The following is a 23,376-nucleotide window of genomic DNA, read 5'->3' as shown; positions in this document are numbered from 1 at the left end:
AGCATCATGGTCCTAAACATCTCTCAGGTTCTCACTCATCTTTGGGAGTGGATACTTCGCATTTAGAAGTGAATAAAAAATAAAATAGGTATTGAGAGGAGCAGTAACTTGCCTTGTATTTCAGACTTATTTTTCCCTTTTGGACTCCCCTTCCATCCATGTTCCATCTCCCTTTGGGGTGGAATGAGGGGACTAAAGTCCTTGTAAGGAATGTTCATGATTATTTCAAGCTAAAAAGGATGCACTTTTATTCCAAGCAAAAAGTTACCTCAATTGTCCTATGTGTTAGATACAACAAACATTTTAAGTGCCTGCTATTTATAGGCCAGTCAGACTATGGGACAGATACATCTTATTTAGATAAGATATATTCCTCACCCTCCAGGAACTTAACAGGTTTATTTATGGTCCAGTGGAGACCAGATCTGAATCTTTGAGTCAGACACTTAATAATGAATCACTTTGAACAAAACATTTAAATTCTATGAGCCTCAGTTTTCTCTTCCATAAAATGGGAATTTAAAAAAGAAAAACCACAAGCATTTACTGTCTACTATGTATGCACTGTTATTTTACAAATACTATTTCATTGGATCCTTAGGGGAGGTAAATGCTAGTAGTATCCCCATTTTACAGTTGCAGAGACTAAGACAGATAGCATTCAAGTCGCTTGCTAGGGGCCATACAGTCAGCAGCTTCTGAGGTCAAATTTAAATTCAGGCTTTTCTGATTTCAGGCCCAGGGTTTTATCCACTGTGCTGCCTATTTGCAATAATACTTTCATTACTTACTTCACAGAATTACTGTCCAAAAAAGCCCTATGTACAAGGACTCTACAAATAATTCGTTATTTGCATTTTATATCTCCTCTATCCTGTTGCTGCCCTCCCTGGAAGAGGTGGTCACAGGAAAAGGAACAAACATAGCTGAGACTGATATAACAAGGATCATGGATTTGAAAAGGAAAGTCTTCTTTCTTAACTTTTCATATTAAAAACATGATTTTATTTTTATTATTAAGCTCCTTTCAGCCCCCAAAAAGGAGTTGCAGGAGCCTGGCAGAGCCCTGCCCTGGCTCTCTTGATCTGATGGGATGTCCCTGAGGGGTAAGAATCCAGGGCCTCCAGCCTTAGACCGGGGCTTTCCCCAGTCAGGAAGCAGCTGGTGATAAGGTCCTGCTTTCTGCATCATTTCTCTAGAGCTCTGTGTTGCTGCCTTCTCGTGAGAACCTTAGGAGTGAGGCAGACAGACACATAGCCTGAGAACCACTAGACTGAGAACTCTTTCCCAGAAACTTACCTGCTTGTTTATCTGGGGTCAACCAGATAGGACCAGATGCTTTCCAGGGGCATCCATATGATGTAATGTCAGTCCCATACCTGCCTGACCAGATCAGCCCAATGCTCTTCACCATCACTATCTTTATTCTTATAATAGTCAATTCATTTCAGCAGTATATGTACTGTGATGTGCCCAGGCCCATGATGGGATATATAGTAGGGGAGATGAGAGAAGAGTAAATAGAGAGCCATAAGGAAGCATGTAAGCTCCCTGGGGAGACATGCAGGAAGCAGGGAACAAGATGAAGCAGTGGATGGCAGAGTATTCATGGGAATGGTCCCTGCCCATTCTTTGGGACCCAGACCAGATTGCTTCATGTCTGAAGCTCTCAGGTGCTTTGGAACAGCCCTTCCTTCCTAGGTCTTACCCCACCTGCCTGGTGAGAAAGAGGAAGAGCCAATGATGAATCAGAGAGCAGGAAGGAAGGAAGAGAATGATTCTCTTGGGAGACAGAATGATTGATGGTCAAAGCATGGGAGCTCCAGGCTATTTAGGATTTTATTTCAATTCCCTTGATGCCCAGGGGTAACCTCAACACCCTTCCCACAAGTTCAAGTATATTATTCCTAGTTTAGAGCCATGTTACTGAAGGGTATAATGGGAAAAATACTGAATTTGGATCCAGGAGACCTGGACTCAAATCCCAGCCATCACATTGAACCACTGTGTGACCAACTCACCTTTCAAGCTTTTGAAATTGTTCTCAGCTACAAGTTACCCTTCCTAAGCCTTATTTTCCTCATCTGTAGGAGAGAGCTATTACTATATGTTTTCTATACTTTGTGAGAAAAAAAAAGTTCTATAAACTTCAAAGCATAATAGAAATGTGAGTTGTTGTTGTTGTGGTTGTTTCTGATCAGGTGCTTAGCACAGTGACAGGTGCATAGCCGGCATTTAATAAATGTTTACTGATTGATTAATCAGTAGAGTAGCTGAGATAGAAGACAGTGACTTCTACTCTTGTGAAGCAGAAAGCTTAAGTATTTGCTCCAAGGCTGTGCAGAATTCTTTTTTGTTAGAGAAATCACACCTTTTCCCATTCTTACTGATGTGAGAATCATTTTCTGGGCTCCTACTAGTCTAGACTTCAGGTGGGGAAAGAGAAATCTTTTGGCTGTCCTTTGACATGGTATTTGCTGGTTGCAATGCCAATGACATTTCCTTGTTTCTTCTTCAGAATTAGGGATCTCTGGTGTTGCATTTGCAACTGTCCCCATTCTGATCACACACACAAAGGTATGAGGAGGTGACTCAGTCGGTGCTTTTTACATCACAGGTGCCTTAGAAATGTTTACTAAATTGAATTGAGAATGGGGAAAATAAGAGAGAGACAACTTTGAGGGAAAGAGGTGGCAAAGAGTGGAGATGGAGGAGTCCCCCATGGAAGTTCTCAGAGGAAAACATCTTTCAAGACCCATAGAATCAACTGGGAATTGAGCATACAAAGGGAAGAGTAATTTAGGTGTGTAGGCAAAGAGCAAGCACCTTAGTCTCCAGATCATTTTCATGGCTGAAGGTTCAGCACCCCCTACCCAAGGCTTCTCCCAGCATCCACAGCAGTCAAGGTGTGAAAGTTAAGAGGAAGTCAGGAAGCCACTAAAGAACTAAAGTTCTTCCCTGAGCAGGGAAGAACTTGCTTTTCAAGCTTTTGAAATAGATCTCCACTGCCAGTTGGCTGGTACAGGCCCAAACCTATAGTGCTGTCACCTGAGGCCAGGCTGACCCTAGTCCCCCAGCCAACATCCCTGAACCAGCTAGTTCCCACTCCCAGGCCAGCAGCGGCTGCCGTGGGAAAACCACTACCTGTGATTCCTGAGGGGTGGAGCTGACTGAGCCAGAGCCCGCTCCAGAACGGGCAACGAGTATTTCGTCTAGGAGCACTGGTGACTCAGTGTGAGCTGGTCCCGGAGGCTCCTCCTCCAGGAGCATGCTCCCTTGACACATGACATCTAGGTCTCTCTCTCCTTGACCAAATCACTTAAGTCCCTGGGCCAGCGTGGAGTTAGGGCCAAAGCAGAGCACTGCTCAGCCTCTGGGGTCTGCCGTGCCAGCCAGGCCAGGGGCTTGCACCTTCCCCAGCAGAGAGGAATCCCGAAGCGGACGTGCAAGCTCTAGTCTCCTTCCTCTCCCTGTTCCCTTCTTTGTACATCAGGGCTCCCCACTCCGTTCCCCCTTCTCCTTAGCTCTTATTACCACTGTTGCCAAAACCATGCTGGCTCTCTTTCAGTGTCAGGAAGGTCACAAGGGGAGCAGGTCTCGGAATGGCCGGCAGAGCCAGGGAGGGAAGGGTGAGATGGGCCAGCTTTGACCCTGCTGCGGGGCTTGTTTTTGGAGGGTGAAGCCAGACAGAGAAGGGGGCTGCTGGTGGACCTGTCTCAAAGGCTACCTCAGTCTGGCCACCTGGACTATCTGTATTCCCATACAAACTCCCCTCTCCCCACTGGTGAGAAAGCCACCGGCAGGCTGGGGAGCTGGGAGGTGTCTCCCAGCCCCTTCAAATATTTTCCCACCGAGAAGCCTTTGTGTCATCATCCTTAACGAGAAAAGGAAGAATGTTCCCATGAATTTGGTGTTAATTGTATCAGCACCTCCTTCTCTGGGCCCTCCCCCCCTCTCTACCCCCACACCTCATCTTAACATGACAGGTCAGGGGGAAACAAACCCTTTAGTGGGACAGGGAATGGGGGTGGGGCTCAGGCATGGAAGATCTGGCTTTCCCTCCCCAGCAATAGGTCTTCCCCCCAATGTACCCTGTCAACAGGTCACGGGTCTGCTAGCAGCCAATTCAGGGCTCCAGGGAGAGAGATCCAGCTGTACTTCCCAGATTAAGGCCAACAGGGGCCAAAGGAGGTTTGGCCGGCTGATTCCTAGAAATGTGAGCCTAAAGGACTCACAGGCAAACTGAGACCTCTTGGGGAGGATTACCAAACCCCTTGATCTGGCAGCTACTTAGGGCTCCAAAAAGGGAAGGGAAGCGGTATTTAGGAACCCCCTGGTCACACCTGTGTCCAGTGGATTAGAAGGCAGACCCTAGAACTTGATGATACAGGTCCTAGCAGGAAGGGAGGATGAAGCGGCAATACACGATTGCCTGCCTGGTGCAGGACCCCGCAGACAGAACAGAGGTCCCTGTTCAGTCACTAAGCAGAAGGTGAAATCCAGAGGTAACAGCCCAGCTGCTCCCCGCCTTTCTCCCTGTCCCCTGAAAAAGCTGCTCCAGCCCCTGAGCGTGTGGGTGGTCAGTTGCATCAGTAAGTCACCCTGTTACACGGTCACACAATGAAGCAGCATCACAAATGTTGAAATTCTTAGGGCTGTGGGAGAAGGGTGTGGCAGGGAAGTGGGGGCCCACAACCCCCTCTCTGCCACCAGGGCAGTCACCAGGGCTCCCACTCCCTGGGGAGCTTCCCACAGAGGCCCCAGCATCTCCAGGTCACATGATAGCCAGGCTCTAAGGATGGAATGAGAGACCAGCTGGGCTTGCTCCCAGCCGCTCCCCACCCCTCCCTCCATCCTTCTCCCTCTCTTGGTGGGGAATTTCCCTTCCTGAGTGCCTCCTCTTGGCTCCCAGCAGAGCTCGGACCTACAAGACAATTACAGTCGTGTTCCCCTAGAGCTCAGGTGCCAGCTGTGGCCCGGCACAGGCCATGGGCCTCTGAGGAGGCACACACTCATGGGCTGGCTCCTTATTCAGTTCCCTCTTGCTCTACTTTTATCTCTGCTGTCATTGTGCCTGGTTCCCTTGAGATGACTCACCTCTGGGTGCCCTGACCTCCTACATTGAGCAGTAACTAAATCTGTGGAACCCTGAAGACAGGCTGCAGTGCCAGGGGGGCAGGCATCTGCCCAAGGAGGTGGGGGGATTGTGAACAGAGACCAAGCTAGAGGATCCTAGCACACCAAAGGGGCCGCCAAACCCTAAAAAGGAAGGGAAGAGGATGGATTAGATGCAGTGAAACAATCCCACAGAGGACTGGCTCAGACAAGTGTCCGGTATATCATCAGGGGAACTCAGAGAATCCACAGTTTGTTAAATCTGGAAGAAGCCTTAAAGACTTTTCTCAGCCAGGTTCCCCTCATTTCACAGAAGGGGAAACTGAGGCCTGGAAAGGAGAAGTGACTACTACTTAGTGCCAAGTTGGTTTTATGCATGGTTCAGCCTGTGGCTTTGTCTGCCAGCTAGGGTACTCCCAGGTTTTCCTCATCGTCCCATCTAATCCCTTTGTCTTGGTCTCCACAGGTGTGTAACTGTGATAAGTACCTGAAGATCTCCAAGGAAAAGATCAGACACTTGATGAAGATCAGTGGCTACCTGTCAGGAGAAGACGATGCAGGTGAATAAGACGGCAAGCGTGGATGGTGTCCTGGGCCCAGATTCTGTGCTTTCAGTCCAGGTGACATTGATTCCCGCTGAGTTCCTCAGCCTCACCCAGCTGTCATGCTCAGTGGCCTCCCTCCAGCCTGTTACTCACCCTCATGAAGGCTTGCCCAATTCTGACTGGGAAAGCAACATGTATGCAGCTTACAAAGTGTTTCCCAAAAACTCTACAAGACAGTGAAAGTATTTTCATGCCCATTTTATAAGTGAGAAAAGTAAGGCACAAAAAAGATTTCAGTATGGTACACAAGTAAGCATGATCCAAGGTACAGTGTCAAGGAGACAGAGGAAAGCTCCGGACACAAATATGCCCCAGGAAAGTTTGAGAAGCAGAGGACGCTTTCATGCTTCAATAAGTAACCTGTTCATCTCACTTTCCTAATCTACAGTCACTCAACAAGCAATTATTAAGTGCCAACTATACGGCAGACATCATGCCAACCACTGGGAGATATGAAGATAGGTTAGAAACAGACCCTGCTCCCAAAGAACTCAGTTTAATGAGAGAGACAGTGTGCATCCAAGTATATACAAACAGGATAAAGAATAAACTGGGAGTGATCTCAGAGGGGAGGCCCCCAAATTAAAGAGATCAGAAAGAGCGTCTTATAGAAGATGAGATTTAGTGAGGACGAAAAGCAGGGAAGCCCACAGACAGAAATGAGGAAGTCAGGGATGATGGGGACTGAGAAAGGCCACAGGATTTGGCCATGAAGAGCTCCCTGGTAACTTTGAGGACAGTTTCAGTTCAGTGATGTTAGAAACCAGATCACAGAAGGCTGAGCAGTTTCTCAAAAGTGTTCAAAAGTGCTTCCAGCTGTCTTCTATGCTCTGTGACCCCGGGGCCCTCCCATCCATGCATGGTTTGCTATTTCCCTCTCCAGGGAATTAAGTCCCAAGGTCACACAGCTAGTAAATGTCTGAGATGGGATTTGAACTCAAGTCTTCCTGGCCTAGCCCTCTGTCCACCAAGCCAACTAGCCAGTTACCCAGAAGGAATAAGCAAAGGCCACCTAGAGATCTGAATGTGAAATGTAGTTAATACACAGGACAGCAGCATCAAGGGCTGGTGGAGGTGGGGCGGGGGAACAGACTAGAGCAGATTTGTAGGCAGCAAGAAAACTAGGGGAAGACTGAAGATTGAGAAAGGAGAAATGACCGAGGAAGCAATCTAATGAAGAAGATGGGAGGCAATAAGATGAAGGGCACATGTGGAAATTGGTCTTGGCAGGGAGAAGGACTGCCTCATCACATGAGAAAATGGAGCAAAGGTGGAGAGATTCCAGGATGGCATCGAGGAATTTTGAAAAGTGAAAGCAGAGAAGGGGGGTTTCAATGCAAATGTGAAGCAAGAGTCTAACGTCTTAATCCACTGCCTGCTTCCTTTCCATCTGCCTACCTGCAGGGGTCACTCCTTGTCATTGCCCAGAGCCAAATTACCAGGAAAATCTATCCTTTCTCCCACTTCACAGCCCTGACTGTCAAGCTTCCAGCCCCACCACTGGACCATAGCTGTCTTTTCTCAACAAGCTCCTCTTCCTAGATACTCTTAACTCCCTTCCTTTCATATTCTGCTCTCTCCTGCTTCTTCAGCTCCTTCTTGGTCTCTTTTGCTGGATCTTCATCCATCTCCTACCCATTATCACTCCAAGAATGTTCCACCTAGCTTTATCCTGGGCTATCTGCTTATCTCTAACTCTCTCACTCTCTACCTTATTATCTCTCTTATGTTCAATTACTGTACGTGTACAGAAGACTTCTTTTCTCCCCACTATGCCCCAAGGCCCCTTTTTAAATCGTAACTCCCAACCCTGCTTTTTCAGCTTCCTTTTGTGTGTGTTCTCCCTTAGGAATTGTAAACTCCTGGAGGACAGGAACTGTCTTTTTTTTTGGGGGGGGGGGGTAATTTGTATTTCTTCCCCTTCAGGTACTAAATAAATGTATATTAATTGATTGATTAAAATCTATATACTTAGCTCTAATCTCTCATGAATTCTAATCCCTTCTAGACTTCTCCACCAGAATGTCCCATTGGCATTTCAAACTCAACAAGCCTAAATAGAATTCATTATCTTCTTCCCTTCCACACCCCCCAACCTTCTAGACTTTCTTTTTTCCTGAAGTATTACTAATTTTCCAATCACTTAGGTTTATGACCTTTAAAGTCATTCTATATTCTTGTCTCTTCCTCATGACCCTCCCCCTTCCACATCTAATTACTTGCTAACTTTCATTGATTCTGCTACCCCAAAATCTTCATTCACACAGCCAGCATTCACATTCAGGCCCTATTCTTAGTGCCTCCAAAAAGGAATCTCCCCACTCCACCTAGCTACCTAAATAATCTATCTCAAGTTGACCTTGATCTCTAGCACACAGATCATCGATGGATCCCTTCTCCTGAAGAAATACAAACTCATCCACATTTTCAGCCTTTCTTAATCTGACTTCAGAAAGGTTACCCATTACTCTCCTTCGACAAATTATGTATTATAACCAAATAAGCATTCTCCACATAGGTCTCCTTCCTTCTTGACTCTTCAAAGGCTGTCTCTCATGACTGAGATGCTTTTCCCCTCTCCTCAACATCTCTGAAGTCTTAACTTTTTACATGCAAGTCGCCTCTTGAAATGAACCTGTGCTGATCTTCTCAGCTATTAGTGCTTTAACTCTCCTCAAGTTACATTGTATAGTCTGACCTGTTTATAAATGTGTGTTCCCTTAGTTTAAAAGTAGGCTTCTTGATGGTAGCTTTTTGTCTCAGATCCCCAATGCCTATCTATCACAGTGCCTTTCCACACCGTAGCCATTTTATAAATTCTTAAACTAATCACATTAAAAATAGAAGGGTCCTTCATTCCAATGATCAGAAATGGAAAGCATTGGTTGTTCCCTGTGCCAACCTCTTCCCATAGTTTGGCCATGATGAGTATGGGTAGCAGAAGGACACTTAGACATGGTGCTTCCCCAAAATAGAGATAATAGTTGGGGAGAGGGAGAGCAGGGGTTTGAAACAAAGACTTTCACTTGCTCTGAAAAATCTCATATTCCAGGCCTGAAATCTTTCTGATTTAAGGAACTTCTAGAGATTAGGTATGAACTCAGCTATTTTGAGTAGAGTCTGACTTAGAAGGATGATTAAGAGAGACAGGATTTAAAGATTAAATTATTTCTATTTCGGTGAATAGCATCTGGGACCCTACCTCATGGCCTAGAAACTATGAAACTCCTCTTCCCTTTGGAAAAGAAATTCCATATAATTATCCTTCTAATTGAAACTCAGCCCAAATCTTTCATGTTTTTGATTTTTAAATGGTAGAGGAAGGGATGGAGAAAGGAGGGAAGGAGGGAACCTTTCCCATTATTGTTACTGCCCCATTACTAGGAGCTAGGATCCTGTTATGAAAAATTTTGTTTCTGGTCAAGAACTGAAACCACAGTAGGTGAGTCTGGTGAAAGACAGAAATTCCTCTCCAGCTGCCCATTATACAATTTCTAGTTATGACCTGTGTTCTCATGTAGCTTTACCGGCAAGTTGGTTGCCCCAACACTGAGAGGCCAGGTAGGGAGCTTAGACTGGATGCCCTCCTACCCTTGCTCCAGTGCCTTTGTTTTATGGCAAAGCTGGTGTGTTATTAAAGGGACAATTAATTGTTATCTAATCGTTCATTTGCATTTTGCACCTGGGGCACCGAGAGCTTTCCCAGGGTTGGGGCACACTTTCCAGCCAGATTGTTTGGACTTGTGTTCATTCTCTAAGAAAGTCTTCAAGCCCAGACAGCTCTTCTTGGGGGAGGGAGTTCCTTTCATGGTGGTCCATGCAAGGGGTCTGGGGCATGAAGAAGAGATGTGTGACCTTGGATGGAAGAGAGTTGGGGCATCTCTTCTCTAGGTGTAGTCCTGAATGCTGTGCCTGGGCCCCCAGACTTGCTGAGAGGGATGCTAGTAGATCACAGAATCTTGGGGCTGGAAATTGGGAGACACCTTAGAGATCACACAGGACAATCCCCTCATCTGACTGATGAAGAAACCCAGACCAAGAGAGAAGTATCTTCCCCAAGGCCACACAAGTTAATATTTGTGTGACCGAATTGTCAGGTTCCCTGACTTAACCCATCCTCATTCTACTCTGCCATGCTTTGGAAATCAGATGGAAAGTAGCTCAGCATTTTAATAGACAAAGGAAAACTGAGATCTGCTGAAGGGCCAAGGGCTCTTCCATATAAAGCAAACCTCGAAGTATTACACTTCATATTAGTTCTTCTATTAACATTCCTACTGGAACTCTGGATCAAGGGCATGAGTGCAGTTGTCAGGTATCATGGAGGAAGCCAGGGCAGCCTGTTTGATAGAGTTAAAAATCAAAACGCATTCCTAACTCCTCTGTGTGAAAACTCTGAAGACTTGGGAGCCACTTCTCTACCACATTATTGAATTACATCTTCCATTAAAAAAGGATTGGTAGTAACCGGAAAGGATGAGACAGGAGAATCACCGTTCCCAGGCTGCCTCCAGAATTTCGGAGGAAGAGTAAGATGAGACAGGATTGATCCTTCCTCCAGACCTCACTCACAGCAAAAAAGAAATAGACTCAGAGACCCAGGGAGTTCTGGCTGTAAACCACCTACGCCATGCAGACACAGGAAGGGAGGTTGAATATATCCAAAGTGAAAGCACCTTGTACTGGGTTTATCCCAGGGCCAATGCTCAGTGCCCTTCCCCCAGCCCTCAAGCACACTGCCCCACAAGCCCTGTTTCTACACAAAGAACATTTGGGTTTCTCCAGTGATCCCAGGGTGACCATTTGTTTCTTAGCATTTGGCACAGTTGTCCCCAGTTTTTTTCCTGAGAGCCCCAGACTGGACCAGGTTGTGACAAAAGAGGAGGAAAAGGGAGTCCTGCTGGGAGGGAGGACACCCCTGCCATCATTCCCATCCCTTTTTCCCATCACTTCTCCCTAAGGCTTCCTCAGCCTGGGCCTGGGCCTGAGCCTATCCCATTGAAGGAGTTAGGGACAGTGGAGAGTGAGCTCCATTTGGAATCAGGATTTGAATTCAAATCTTTATTACCAGCTTCACAACATACCATTTTTGTCACTTTGGATAAGTCACTTAACCTCTTAAGGACCCAGTTTTCTTACATGAAAAAATTTAGGAGCTGGACTAGAAGGCTTTAAAGGTCCCTTCCAGTTCTAACTTGGTGATCTTGTGGTTACCCTGGCAGGTGACTGGAGACAAAAGTAGAGTCAGGTAAAAACATAGGAAGGTATTAGCTAACAGCTGCCTTCTCCCAGCCTAAATTATCTCCTTCCTCCCAACCAAGGCCCCCAAAGGCTCCTCCACAGCCAATTTTCAAATCCTGGTCCTAGCTCCTACCAGAAACCCTTTGTCAGTTGATAATAGGACAGGAGTGTACCCGTGAGAAGTAAGCTGCGGGCATTCTCCGGGCTGTCAGAAGGGCATAGGTCACATTGCCCAATGTCTGTCACCATCCCCTGTGAGCAGACTGGTTCCAAAAGGACGTGTTTGTACTCCCAGGCCTGGCTGGACAGCCCTGACAGTCCTTGTCTCCTCTAGGGGGCTGTGTTGTGTGGCCTCTGCCATTAGCCACTTTGCTTTCATTCATTCATCCATCTCTTCATCCCTCTGCTTCTCATTCTGAAATTGCTCCATTCTGGGTTGGTATGGCTTCACTTTAAGAATGTTTCCCTGGCCCTAGGACGTGTGTGTGTGTTACAGTGTATCAGGTAAAAAATAGTTGATAGTTCTGTAGCACTTTACAATTTGCAAAGCACTATTTGAGCCGCCTATTTCTTCTCTGTCCCATATAGGCTTTCTAAGTCAAGCTACTGGGAGCTGGGACAGGCACCTCTTCCTCCTGATAATAGGCTTGGGAAAGGTATCATTTTCCTCCTCCTTAACCAAGAGCCCTGAACTGATAGATTTCTGCAATAGTTCGGCCCACAAACCACTTTAAAACTAGGAAAAATCTGCCCAAGTTACCTCCGTCACTCAGTATATTTACTGGTTTGGCTCCCAAGGATAGCAGTTTAATTTGCAGGTAGGCTCATGGAACAGCAAGTTCTAACTTGTGTTTAGGGTTTGTCTCAACCCAAAACTGGGAAGACAGGAACTTCTGGGAATCTGCTCCCCTCACCTGTCCTCTCCTTGCTGCTTCTGGGTCCTCTACCTGCCCCTTGGCACTTAGCCCCCCCTTAGGCACTGAGAATAGTCACCAGCATCTGTGAAGTCAGTCTTTTTGCTAGAGAATAGAGAGGAAAGCATCCTCTCTTAGGGAGACAGGAACCTCCATGGCATAAGCTGTAGACACCGTAGCCCAGAGCCTGAGTCAGTCAGAAGCCCTGAAGCACTTTCCAAAAGGGAAATGAATGACTGTTGGCAAATCATTTCTGTCTGTATCTAGATTTCCTTGTGTATAAAAAAGAAATAATATTTGTCCTTGCTCATAGGGGTCAGATGAGATAATAGATATGAAAGTGTTTGATTTCTGTAATGCACTCTAAAAATATATGGGATTATTTTTAAGCAATGGGGAGCCACATAAGATTTCTGAACAATGGAGTGAAATGATAATGATGTTGATGATGATGATGACATAGATGATGATAATAACAAGATGACATTCATATAGCATTTTAAAGTTTGCAAAATATTTTACATATATTATCTTACCTGAATCTCACCCTGTGAAGTACAGGTATTATCATCACTTTATTTTACAGATGGAGAAATTGAAGTTCAGGTAAGATTAGGCCTTGCCCATGATGATATTACAAGTGTCTGAGAAGGTACTTGCAGCCAAGTTCAACTCTAGAGCCTTTAGCACAAGATGAGTGTGATAGCATTTTATGGGAAGAACTGAAGACGTGCTGAAGACGTGCTAGGGGAGAGATTAGAATACTAAGACCAGTTAGGATATTTCTTCAGTAGTCCAGGCCTAAGGAAATAAGAATTTCAAACAGGTGGTATACAGTATTCTGTAGAAATGGAAAGGAGGCATTAAGAAGGACAAAATCTCATTACTTCAGGCCCCTGATTGAAGTTAATATTTATAATGTAGAAAAGTTCATGTTTGTAATATAGGATAGAAACTTTAAAAGTTTACTTTGCGGATTACTGGTAATTACTAGTAATGGGGAACAATTGTCAACAGGACCCTTCAACTAGCTCTGCCTCAGATACAGCCTGTGATCAAGGAAGCAGCACTCAGAACCTAGACCCCAGATCATCAGAATCCAGTTTTCCAGGTATCTTCTGTGTCTGGCACCCTAGGGCAGTGTGGGCACAGAGTCACAAGCTAAACAAGAACACACAGGATACATCCCACCCGGTTTTCTTTCAGGGTTGAGAGAGGTTCAAGTAGAGCACCAGCATCCCCAGAAGGGAAGGTTCTCTTACACTCAGCAGTCATGTTCTTTGCTATCTGGGTGATCATCGCTATCTTCATCTTCTCCCTGCATAGTCCTTATTCCCCAGCAGCAATAGGGACCTGCAGGGATTTCCCTGTTTTAATCTGAACTCTCATGTTAAGCACAAGCAGTCTCAGCATGAGAGAAAAAGCCGCATAAACTTCTTGCAGAAAGCTACTACCTTTTTTTTTTTTTGTCTCTGTATCTCCAATGCCTTGAACACATTATTTAATAAATATTTATCGAATTGAAATGAAGCTGGTTCAAGCCTCAAGACTGTCTGATCATGTCTGCTTTCCTGTGCCTCAGAGCTCAGCTGAATGAACTCTGCTTTACTAATCACTGTTTTTCAAACTTGTAAATCATTTTAGCTCTTTTTTTTTAGCCCTGTGTGTGCGCACGCCTGTGTGCAAAAAGAGCTATTAAAGCAGACAATTGATGCTTTTTATTTTGCATTCCTGGACTTACTTGGAAATACTAAGACAATTTCTTCAAAAATATTCTGTGATAGTTTGAACTTTTTGCTATGGCCTGCTTTTCTGTAGACTTAGTGAAGTGCATGCCCACCTAAGTTCTCCCTGCCCTACCCAGTCCTTCCCTGGGCCTAAAATGAAAACTGCTAAAAGATCTCTGCCTGCCCCTTTTCCCAGTAAAGGTGTTACACAATCCTGCTCCTTTGTCCTCCTTGTCTTATCTGGAATATCTGTGACAGATAGCAGCCACCTTCCCTGCCTACCTGTAGCCGGGACAATTTCTCAGCCTTGTAACTTTCCTTATCATCCAATCTCAAACTAAGAACTTGTTTCCCAGAGACCTTTGAGCCCCAAGAATGTTCCTTAGGTGTGTTTTCCAACCCATGCAGTCTTTTATAGTCCAGGTTCTGCTATAGTTCAGGATCACCCAAGTAGGTCAAGTCCTTGCCAGGGTACTTTGGGATACTCGGGAGAAGTATAAGGATGGGTTCCCCATTCCTTGGAGTATCTCACTGTCCAGGGACTTCACCACCTGCCTCAGCAGCGACAGGGTGGCAGCCAAAGCAAGCCTTAGGGTCCTACCTTCCAATGTGCCAATTCAGGGCAGGAGATACCACAAGGATGACAGTGTTCCCTGTGAGGAAAGGGTACTTCCTTATCCCAGTCAGCAGAAAATGGGCACTAAGTTGTGACTTTAGTCACGGTGAGAAGCTCCATGGAGCCATCTAGAAGACACTGTGATACTGTGGGAGGATCCTTTCCTGGATCCCCAGCATACATGCCACCTGCAAACATACCACCTGTGTGTCCTTAGGCCAATCACTCTCTCAGGGCCTTAATTCCATGATCTACCAAGTGATGACTTTGGACTAGATATCTGCTGAAGTTCCTTCCAGTGGTAAATACTATGATTGTTTCTATGAATCCTCTTCATCTAGGAGATCAATGATATTTTTCAGAGGGCTAAAGGGATTAGAATAACTGAGCCTGTGGTCAGTGGCTAGATTGTTTTTGATTTATGGAGGAGGATAAAGATCTGGTCGCTTGGTCTGTGGCCATGGCTAAAAGCAGAGGATTTAAAGGGGGCTCAGTGCCCAAAGAACAGGCCCCAAACTCTTTCTTGTTTGTAAAATAGGGATAATAGTAACCTCTACTTCACAGGATTGTTGTGAGGGTCCACCAAGATGAAATATTGAAAACACCCTGTAAATGTCAGTTATCATCATCATTGTGGTTGATACTCTTCTTTCCAATGCATCACATCTCCTCCTCAGACTGGAGCTCTGGGGACCTGGAGAGGCAGGAGCCCACCCCCCCAACATTTATTAGTGTGTGGAAGACTCAGTTGCTGGCAGCTGCAGAAAAAGAAACAGTCCTTGGGCTCTGGGGGAATTTGTCCTCCACTGCAGGGCTAGAGCCAGAATACAACAGCAATATTACAGGAGAAGTGGAGGCAGAAGGGGTGCTTACTCCTGGAAAGGAACGTGACCCCCTAGCTGACCTTTGCAAACAGCTGAGGTCCTCCGAGAGGCAGATTGGTCTGGTTGACTCCCTTCCCCACTCCCCCAGGGCACAGTGCAAAATGCATCTCTTTATAACCAACCTTTTAAAGCTGGCTGTTCCACCTAGGACCTTTTGAAGTCTATTTATACCAAATGCTATATTTGGGCCCTGAGGCCGGGTATCAGAAAGGTACAATTTTATAAATTAACAAAATTATAATAAAGGTAGCAAAGAAGCTGGAGCCAAGTAGCACCAGCAGCAGCAGCAGCTTAAAGCCTCTCAGGTCAGGGGTGAATCTGATGTGGATGGCCCCAGGCCTTTTCCACTACATGGGGCACATAAAACTGCACGGGACTGTGTGTGATTCCAGGCTGAAATGTATTTTTCATATGGAGCCGAAGGGAGAAGAAGAGATGGAGGTGTCCTGGGTCAGTCTGCAAACGGTTCCTAGGGGAAGGGAGCTAAGCTGGCCTAGGGCTCTGCAGGGCTGAAGAGGAGAGGGGAATAACAATGAAGAAAGGACTCACTTTCCTAGTTGCCCTAGTGCTTTACAAAGACCATCTCTTTTCTGGGTGTCTATGGTCCGCAGGCAGTCCTTATTTCACTTCTTGGCTTCCACTAGCTGCAAAGGCACAGGTGGGGCACGGATACCACCCAAGTTGCTCCTAAATAGGAGCAGGATAGAAGGACCAGGGCCTTCCCTTCCCCGCAGACCTTGCTCCGACTATTCCCCGGCTGCGGTTTCAAGTATTCCTGGACTCCCCGCCTTGAAGTCTGTCTCTCTCCCCCCCAACCCCTCACCCCACTTCCTTTCATGGCTACTCAGGTGTGGGAGCAGGAGGAGAGCTTCTCAACGTCTGTGTCTGGGAAACCAGACACTCTCAGGTTGGGCCAGAGTATCTTGTGAGCCTCAGCTGATTAATGGGAGTTAAATGTGGGCTTTTTTCATTTCCCGTTGGAGGGACAAATCCTTGCTCTGGTTGTGGCCAGGCCCCTCATGTTTGTCAAGGACTGCATTCAGCAGAGCTTCGCTTCCAGCGACCCCAGCAAGGAGACTCTGCAAGCACTTCTTTCTGGCAGGGAGGTTGTTCTACTAAGTGCCCGCAGCTTCTCCTCCTCGGGCCCACCGGCCCATGACCCTGGCATGGCAAGTGCATTTTTAGCGGGTGTCTAAGTATGAGAAAGGAGAGGAGCCAGGCTGAGGGCGGGTGAGAGGATGAAGCGTGTGAGTGAGCAGAGAACCCTGCTGAGGGAGTGTGGGAGGCGAGGGGAGAGCCGCCGAGCCAGTGCCAGTGCCAGTTTGCCCTCTGGGCTGGGTGGGTGCCCCTTCCTGGGCCCACATTCCAGGCACCCCAGCTCACCTTGCCTTGACTCCCCACAAGGCCCCACTGTGCTGTGTGCTCCTCTCTCTCACATAGATAAGGCTGCTTCCTCTCCTCCCACCCCGCCCCCCACTTAAAAAGCCCTCTGGGGTTGGGCCCTGAGGAACTGATGACCTTTTCACAGCAACTTTTGTGTTCGATGTAAGCTTGTTTGTCTAGTTGGCACCCTGCTCTTGGGCTCCTTGTGGCCTTTTCAAACCGCTGGGACCAGGGGGCGGGTGTCTTCAAAAGCCTTTCAAAAGGATCCCGTCCTAGGAGGGAAAAAGTTTTACAAGCTCCCATTGAAAAATGGTTACTTTGAAGTGATGTTGCATTTTCTACCCTTTGAAGCCTACAATTAAAGGGGGCCGGGAGTGAAAGGCGAAGAGCCGGACTTCGCTTGGGGCTGTGAGGGCTGGCTGCAATGGCTGTGAGAAGGGGGCAGAGGCAGGTCCTAAGGAGAGCTCAGCCTGAGCTAGGCCGGAGCTGGAGCGGAGAGGAGAGGACAGGAGGCCGGAAAAGAGAGGAGTGAGAAGAGGAGAGGAGGGAAGAAGGATGGGGCAGAGAGCTGGAAGAAAGGAAGAGAGCCAGAAAAAGAGGACAGAAGAGAACTGGGGGGAGGGGGCACAGAGTAGAGAGCTAAGGGAAAGGAAACAGAGCTGGGAACAGACGGGGACACCCAGACAGCCCTCTGCCTGGCCAGCCTTTTCCGACAGGGTTTGGAAAGGATTGGAACCTCCCACGTTGCAGGCTTTTCCGGGGGGAGAGGAGCAGGGGGTGAGCAATCCCAGATGGAGGGAGGCAGGGGAAGTGCTGTGAAGTAGCTTCCCTCCTTTCAGATTAGAAATCACCAGGACAGACCGAAGAGAATGGGGAGCCCCAGTGTAAAGAGAGGAGCATACCAAGCATTCCTGGAAGCTCTGAGGCGCACAAACGCAGGCGCTCACTCGGTGCAGGGAGTGAAAACCATCACTTCCAGAAAGAGCCCTGGCCCCCAAAGCATCCTCACAAAGTTAACTCTTCAGGCGCTGGCTCTGCAGCTCTCACTGCTGTGAAACAAAGGAGTCCTGGGCCCTGCCACTGATTCCTTCCCGACCCAGGCTGCAGCTTCAGAACTTGAATCTGGAAGCTGCACTGGTCTCCTCCACCCTGCTCCCACTCCAGCACCCGCCACCCTCCCCCAGTCCAGTGACACTCCCGAGAGCACGCCTATGCTTCACCCCAACTGATAGCTGTAATTTAGAAATTGCGGGGAAAGGCAAGGAAGATTTTGAAAGCTGTTTGGAGGCAGTGTTGAGTCTTTCCTTGTTTGAAGATACTGCCCAAGGATCAGCAGTCCCAATTCAGAGGGGCTAGTCATTTTTGCATATGTGGAACCAATAGCTAAGTTCTTAACCTTTTTTTATATCATAGATCTCTGTGACAGTTTGGCCTTTGGCTGGCTTCTTTCTCAGAATAATGCTTTTAAAGGCATAATATAATACATAAGATTACAAAGGAAACAATTTCTATTGAAATAGTTAGCAAAAAATTTCTTTCCTGGTCTGACCCAGTCTATCTGAAGTTAATTAGCAAGAAGTTTCTAAATTTAGTCTATCCTAAATTCCCAAGGGCTATAAACCTTCCTGAAAGAAATTACAAATTTTGTATTGTAATAATGGTCTTTGTTAGTTTTCTTCTTTCACTCATGGCACCCTTATAAATGGCTTTGCTGGCTTGAGGTGCAGTATCTAAAGTAAAAACACTTGCCACCTATCTTCCCCTTTACTTTGTTCATCCTCTGAAAGGACTCACTGTGAAGCATTTTGTTGTTCTATCCTGCCAGCCTCTTTATGATCCCATTTGGGGGTTTCTTGGCAAAGAACAGGAGGAGGTTGCCATCTCCTCCTCTAGCTGAGGCGAACAGGGTTAAGTGGCTTAGTCAGAGTGACACAGCTAGTAAGTGTCTGAGACCAGATCTGAACTCATGAACAAACTTTTCCTGATTCCAAGCTCCATGCTCTGGAGCTTGCACCAGTACTTATATCAGACTTAAACTTCCAGACACCCATACTTGTGCCTAAGTCTAATGATATCAACACAGGTCCAGCAGGGCGATGTATGAAAGAAATTGAACCAATAGAAATGCCAAGCAAAGAAATGCATATCGTAGTACTAACATTATTAAGTTTACTTATTCAGGCTAAATGCATGTCTGGAACATAGATGAATAAGAGGGGGTAGCCATGTGCATACCATTACCCAAAGAATATGGAAGGGCATAAGCATTGGTCTAAAACTGGAGGGAACTTCGGATATCATCTAGTTCCTTCCCTGATTTTACAGATGAGGAAACTGAGGACTAAGGAGGTAAAGTCACATGCCCAATGTCACATTATCAGTAAGCATCAAAGGGGGGATCTGAACCCAAGTATCCACAGTTAGTATGTTCTTTTCCATAGTCCCATTTCCAGTTATCACAGATGTTCTCCCCATTTAGGTTCTTCTCACTTCTGATTCAGACCAATTCCACAAATATTTGTTAAATAAAAGCTTTGTGCCAGGTGCTGTGCTCCAGCACTGGGAATATAAAGATGAAAACTGACACAGCCGTAGCCCTTGGGGAGCTTACAATGTGTCCAAAACAATTCACTCTCTTTTCTCCCCCACCAACATCCCACCCCGCCCCCAACCTGGAATCACTATTACTGTCCTTGACACTGTTTGCTCATTGTTTGTCCTGTATTCTGGAAGAGGGCCATGACATCAGGAAGGCGATGCCATGACTTACAAGTGAATTGGATTTAAGTGAGGGAGGGCCGGGTTCCTGGCCAGATATATAGATTAGAGTAGTCGGAGATGGCCCCAGACACACCACTGAGTCCTAGTCAGCAGGTCTGTGACCTGGCGTCATCCTTGGTACTCCCATTTATTCACTCTATGTGCAATCAATTATCAAAACTTGCCCCGCCCTCCTCTCCCAGCAAGTGCCATTCTCTCCATTCACAAAGTACCTCCTTAGTTGGCATCCTCAGCCCCCCTCATCTCTAGTACTGAAATAGCCTTCTAATTAGACTCTGGTTTTGAGACACAGGCCATCCTCCTCCTAACTGTCAAAACAGTTTTCCTAAAGCATTGGCTTAACCCTACTCAATAAACTGCAGTAGCTCCCTGTTACCTCTAGGGTTAAATGTGAAAGGTGATGGTGGTGGTCATTTAAAGTTCTCCTGGCTCCGTCCCACCTTTCCCATTTTTCCACATGTTACTACCCTCTACATAATCTGTAGTGAAGCCATGCTAACCTCCAGTCATCGTGCTCCACCTCCTGCCTCTGTCTTTGGCGGATTATCTCCCAGTCCTGCTCATCACTGCCTTAGGATGGAAGGCTTCCTTCAGAACTCAGCTCAGATACCACTTTCACAAGAGGTGTTTGGACACACAAGACAAGAATGAAATAGTACCTGCCCTCACGGAGCTTACGCATCCACAGATATGTTTATTACAGGCAAAACTGATGAGATCTTTCCCAGTGTCCCTGCTGCTGGCATCTTTCCCTCTTAAATTCGCCTTCCATCTATGCGGATCTTGTCTGTATCTATTTAACACATGCACAAATTCATTGGGGGCAGACACTGCCTTCTTATCTCTGGCACCTGACTCAGTACATATAGAATGATAAGCCCTTAGTAAATGTTTAATTGATTAATCTAGGGAAGACACAATAAATATACAAATGAGAATAATATCAGAAGAGCTGGGAAAGGAGAGATTTAGATCACGTGCTCCAGAAAGATTTGAGGAAGGAGAGGAATCTGCAGGGAGACAGGGTTTCCCAGAGGAGCTGGTAGCTGAGCAGAGCCGAGGAAGCAATACATGCCAGTGAGGTAGACAGAGTACAAATGCAAAGGAGACCCATGATAGACTACCGAGTTCCAGGGACAGCAAAATAAACTAGCTTAGCTGCAACATAAAGTATGTATGTCAAAGGCAATAAGAGTGAAATAAGGCTGGAAAATTAAAGCCAGATTGGGGGCAACGAGGAACCTTAAGTCCCAGACCAAGGAGTCTATATTTTATCCTATAGGTAATGGAGGAAAGCAGAATGTTTTTGAGCAAGAGAATCACCTAATCAACTCTATCCATTATTAGGAAGATTATTTTGTTCAGAAATTGTAATAATAAAAATGGTAAGAAATAGTCCAGGAGCCAAGGATAATGAAGGCTTGAACTCAAGGAATCTTTTTGGAGAAGGTGGGATTTAAATGAAGTCATTTGGATGTGAGAAGTTTCCTAGATTTGTTTATTTTTTATTATGTTTTTACAGGCCCCAAGAGTCTTGAAGAGGAATGGGAGCTGTGCCCCAAGGCAGAGACTCCAACCTTATCAGAAACGGTCCCTGAGCAGCTCCCAGGCTGTGCCTATAACCCAGACTGCCGCTGGCTGGGAGACTCAGACCTGGATGCGGGATCCCTCACCCTGAAAAATGGGACCACCCTGCAGATCAGAACCATCCCCCTCGGGGTACTGGAGAAAACAGACCTATCCCATTTCTATTGCTGCACTCAGTGTGGCAAAGTGTTTTGGGAAGGCTCCCATTTCGGGCGAGTGGTCTCTCAATTCCAGGAGATCTTAGACAGCTCAGAGCCCCAGACTCAGAGCTTCTATGAACTGAGCTGAGCTGGGCTGAGCTGGGCTGAGCTGGGCTGGGCTGGGCTGGGCTGGGCTGGAAGGTCCGACCGTGGCTTCCTTCTGTGGTGGGAGCCAGCTACCAACCACAAATGCAGGGTTTAAACCCTCCCTATGGAGGAGACAGATAAGCCCTAAGCATCCTGTCCTGTTCTCTCCTGTGCTGTCCTATCCCATTCCACTCATACTCTGCTCCTGGATACAAGGTGGAAAGTTTGGTTTACTATTCACTTTGAGATGTTTAGCGTGAGCATACTGCTGGGTGGGGTGTGTGTGTGTGTGTGTGTGTGTGTGTGTGTGTGTGTGTGTGTGGGTAAAACACTCCCTGGAGAGGGGGCTATTTCTATGAAACACTTATTCTATTTAAAAAAGAGAGAGAAAAAAGAAAAGAAAAAGAATGCTACAAGAATCCTGGTAATGTTTTCCTAAAAGAGATTTGTAATCAAAGTCTCTGTTATTTTGGGTCATTTCTCTGCAATAGTCTCCTCTGAGTGGAGAGGGACAAGTGAATGGTATGACCTAGGGTTAAAACTCCATCATCCCTTTTTCCCAGCACTGAATCCTACACCCTCCTTCCCTCCCTTTTTCTTAGTCGCCAGTTTTTGCTTTGGTGCTTACTCATCTGGGGACAGATTTCTGATTCTAGGAAAGCTTTAGGAATCTGTCTTTGAACATAGTCAAGGTATGTTCAAAGGAAGAAGAGGAAGGGAAAAGGCTGGTTTGGAAGCGATTAAAAGTATAGGAGGAACAGATGAGAACAGGAAAAGAGAAAGATGAGGAAACTCTCAGAAGGGAAGGACAGATTAGGGAAAGATCTGTGATCCTTTAGGAATCGCTCCCCCTGCCCAGTGAGTGGAGCTACTTACCACTAGTGTAGTGGATAGCACTAAAGATAGGAAGCCCTGAGTTCCTATCTTCTCTCAAATGGGGTAATTACTACCTGTGCAATTCATTTCCCCACTCTATTAAACCTCAGTTTTCTCATCTGTAACGTATAAGGTGGATTTGATGACCTCCAAATCCTGTCCAGCTCTTAAATCTATGGAACTATGAGTGTGATTATAATGATCACATTTATATAGTATTTTGTTTTCATTACAGCATATTTGCTTAATTATTACTGCTAGGGCAAATGTTATCATTATCATCATCATATTCCAAATGAAACTGAGGCTAAGGAGAATGTCTTGCTCAACTTCCCACAACTAGCGTGGCATTTAAACTCAAATGTCCTAAGTCTAGCACTCCTTCCACTACCTCGGAGGTCAATGAATCACAAGGTAAGAGCATTTCCCCAATCTTGAAGGGAGGAGAGATATTTGGAGAGCTCCAATTCATTTCAACAAACATTTATTAGAGATCTACTACATGCAAAGTCTGTGCTAGCCTGGAGTCACCAAGACAAAATACCCAAACCGTCTACATCCCCAAGAAATTTACATTATAACGGGGAGAAATATAGACAGGGCTGAAGTAATGGAGCATAAAGTCATCCAAGAAAAGCAAGTTCCTAGTAATAACTAGAGAAGGTACAGGGAGAGGAGATCCAGAAAGGCCTCATTCTGAGGCAGTGCCCAAGTTCTCTTGCTTTACAGATGAGGGAGCTCTTAAAAGGCCAATTCTATTTAGAAACCTTCTCCATGGGAGGACTGGTTGAAACAGCCCCATCCTTCCAGCTCAGGATCTAAGTTCCAAGTCCCATCTTCCTGGTTCTGAGTGAGCCCCACATTGAGGGGAGCTAAAAGGCTGCGCCTCTCGCTGGCTTTGGAATTTCTAGGTGATGTTTTCTAATAACCCCTCCTAAAACATTCCCTTTGGAAGATCGAACCTAGATTCCTGTCCTTACTGGACAAAATACCCTAGACCTGCTTGCTCCCTTGTCCTGACACCTTTCTCTCAGCCACCTTGGAGACAGAGCTTATTCTTTAGTCTGGGCTGATGACCTTGCTGTACTTCGCTTTTGTAAAATGACTTTGTGTGTGTGTGTTTGGGGGCAATTACCTTTTTAAAAAAGAAATTTTTTCCCTTTTTTTATTGAACTGAAAATACAATCTAAGCAGCCCATCGTATTTTAATGTCACCTATGCTAAGCCTACTTACATGAGTACCAATGATATTACCATTGCTTTGCCAGATTTTCTGAGCACCCATTCCCCCTCCAGACATTTCTCTCTATTACCCAGAATGAGAAGCATGAAAAGAGTGAATGGCTTCATATGCCCTTAT

General features: G+C 46.1%; 1 protein-coding gene across 6 annotated transcripts in view; it reads left to right on the top strand.

Annotated features, from left to right (window-relative positions):
- The window catches only part of EXD3 (exonuclease 3'-5' domain containing 3), a 407,975-nt gene extending 386,390 nt beyond the window's left edge, over nucleotides 1–21,585 (top strand). For 4 of the 6 annotated variants that reach the window (XM_074289063.1, XM_074289062.1, XM_074289065.1 and 1 more), the window contains 2 exons: nucleotides 5,582–5,675; nucleotides 20,789–21,585. In XM_074289063.1, the coding sequence (XP_074145164.1) occupies nucleotides 5,582–5,675; nucleotides 20,789–21,141 (447 nt within the window). In that variant the 3' untranslated portion in view covers nucleotides 21,142–21,585. The remainder of the gene's footprint in view (nucleotides 1–5,581; nucleotides 5,676–20,788) is intronic. The other 2 variants (XM_074289061.1, XM_074289066.1) reach the window with 2 other exon arrangements.
- Nucleotides 21,586–23,376: the final 1,791 nt, after the last annotated feature.

The sequence above is a fragment of the Sminthopsis crassicaudata genome, chromosome 2 (genome assembly GCF_048593235.1).
Source record: "Sminthopsis crassicaudata isolate SCR6 chromosome 2, ASM4859323v1, whole genome shotgun sequence".
Classification (NCBI taxonomy): Eukaryota; Metazoa; Chordata; class Mammalia; order Dasyuromorphia; family Dasyuridae; genus Sminthopsis; species Sminthopsis crassicaudata.
Note: the sequence above shows the minus strand (reverse complement) of the source record. Positions and strands in the feature narration are given on the sequence as shown.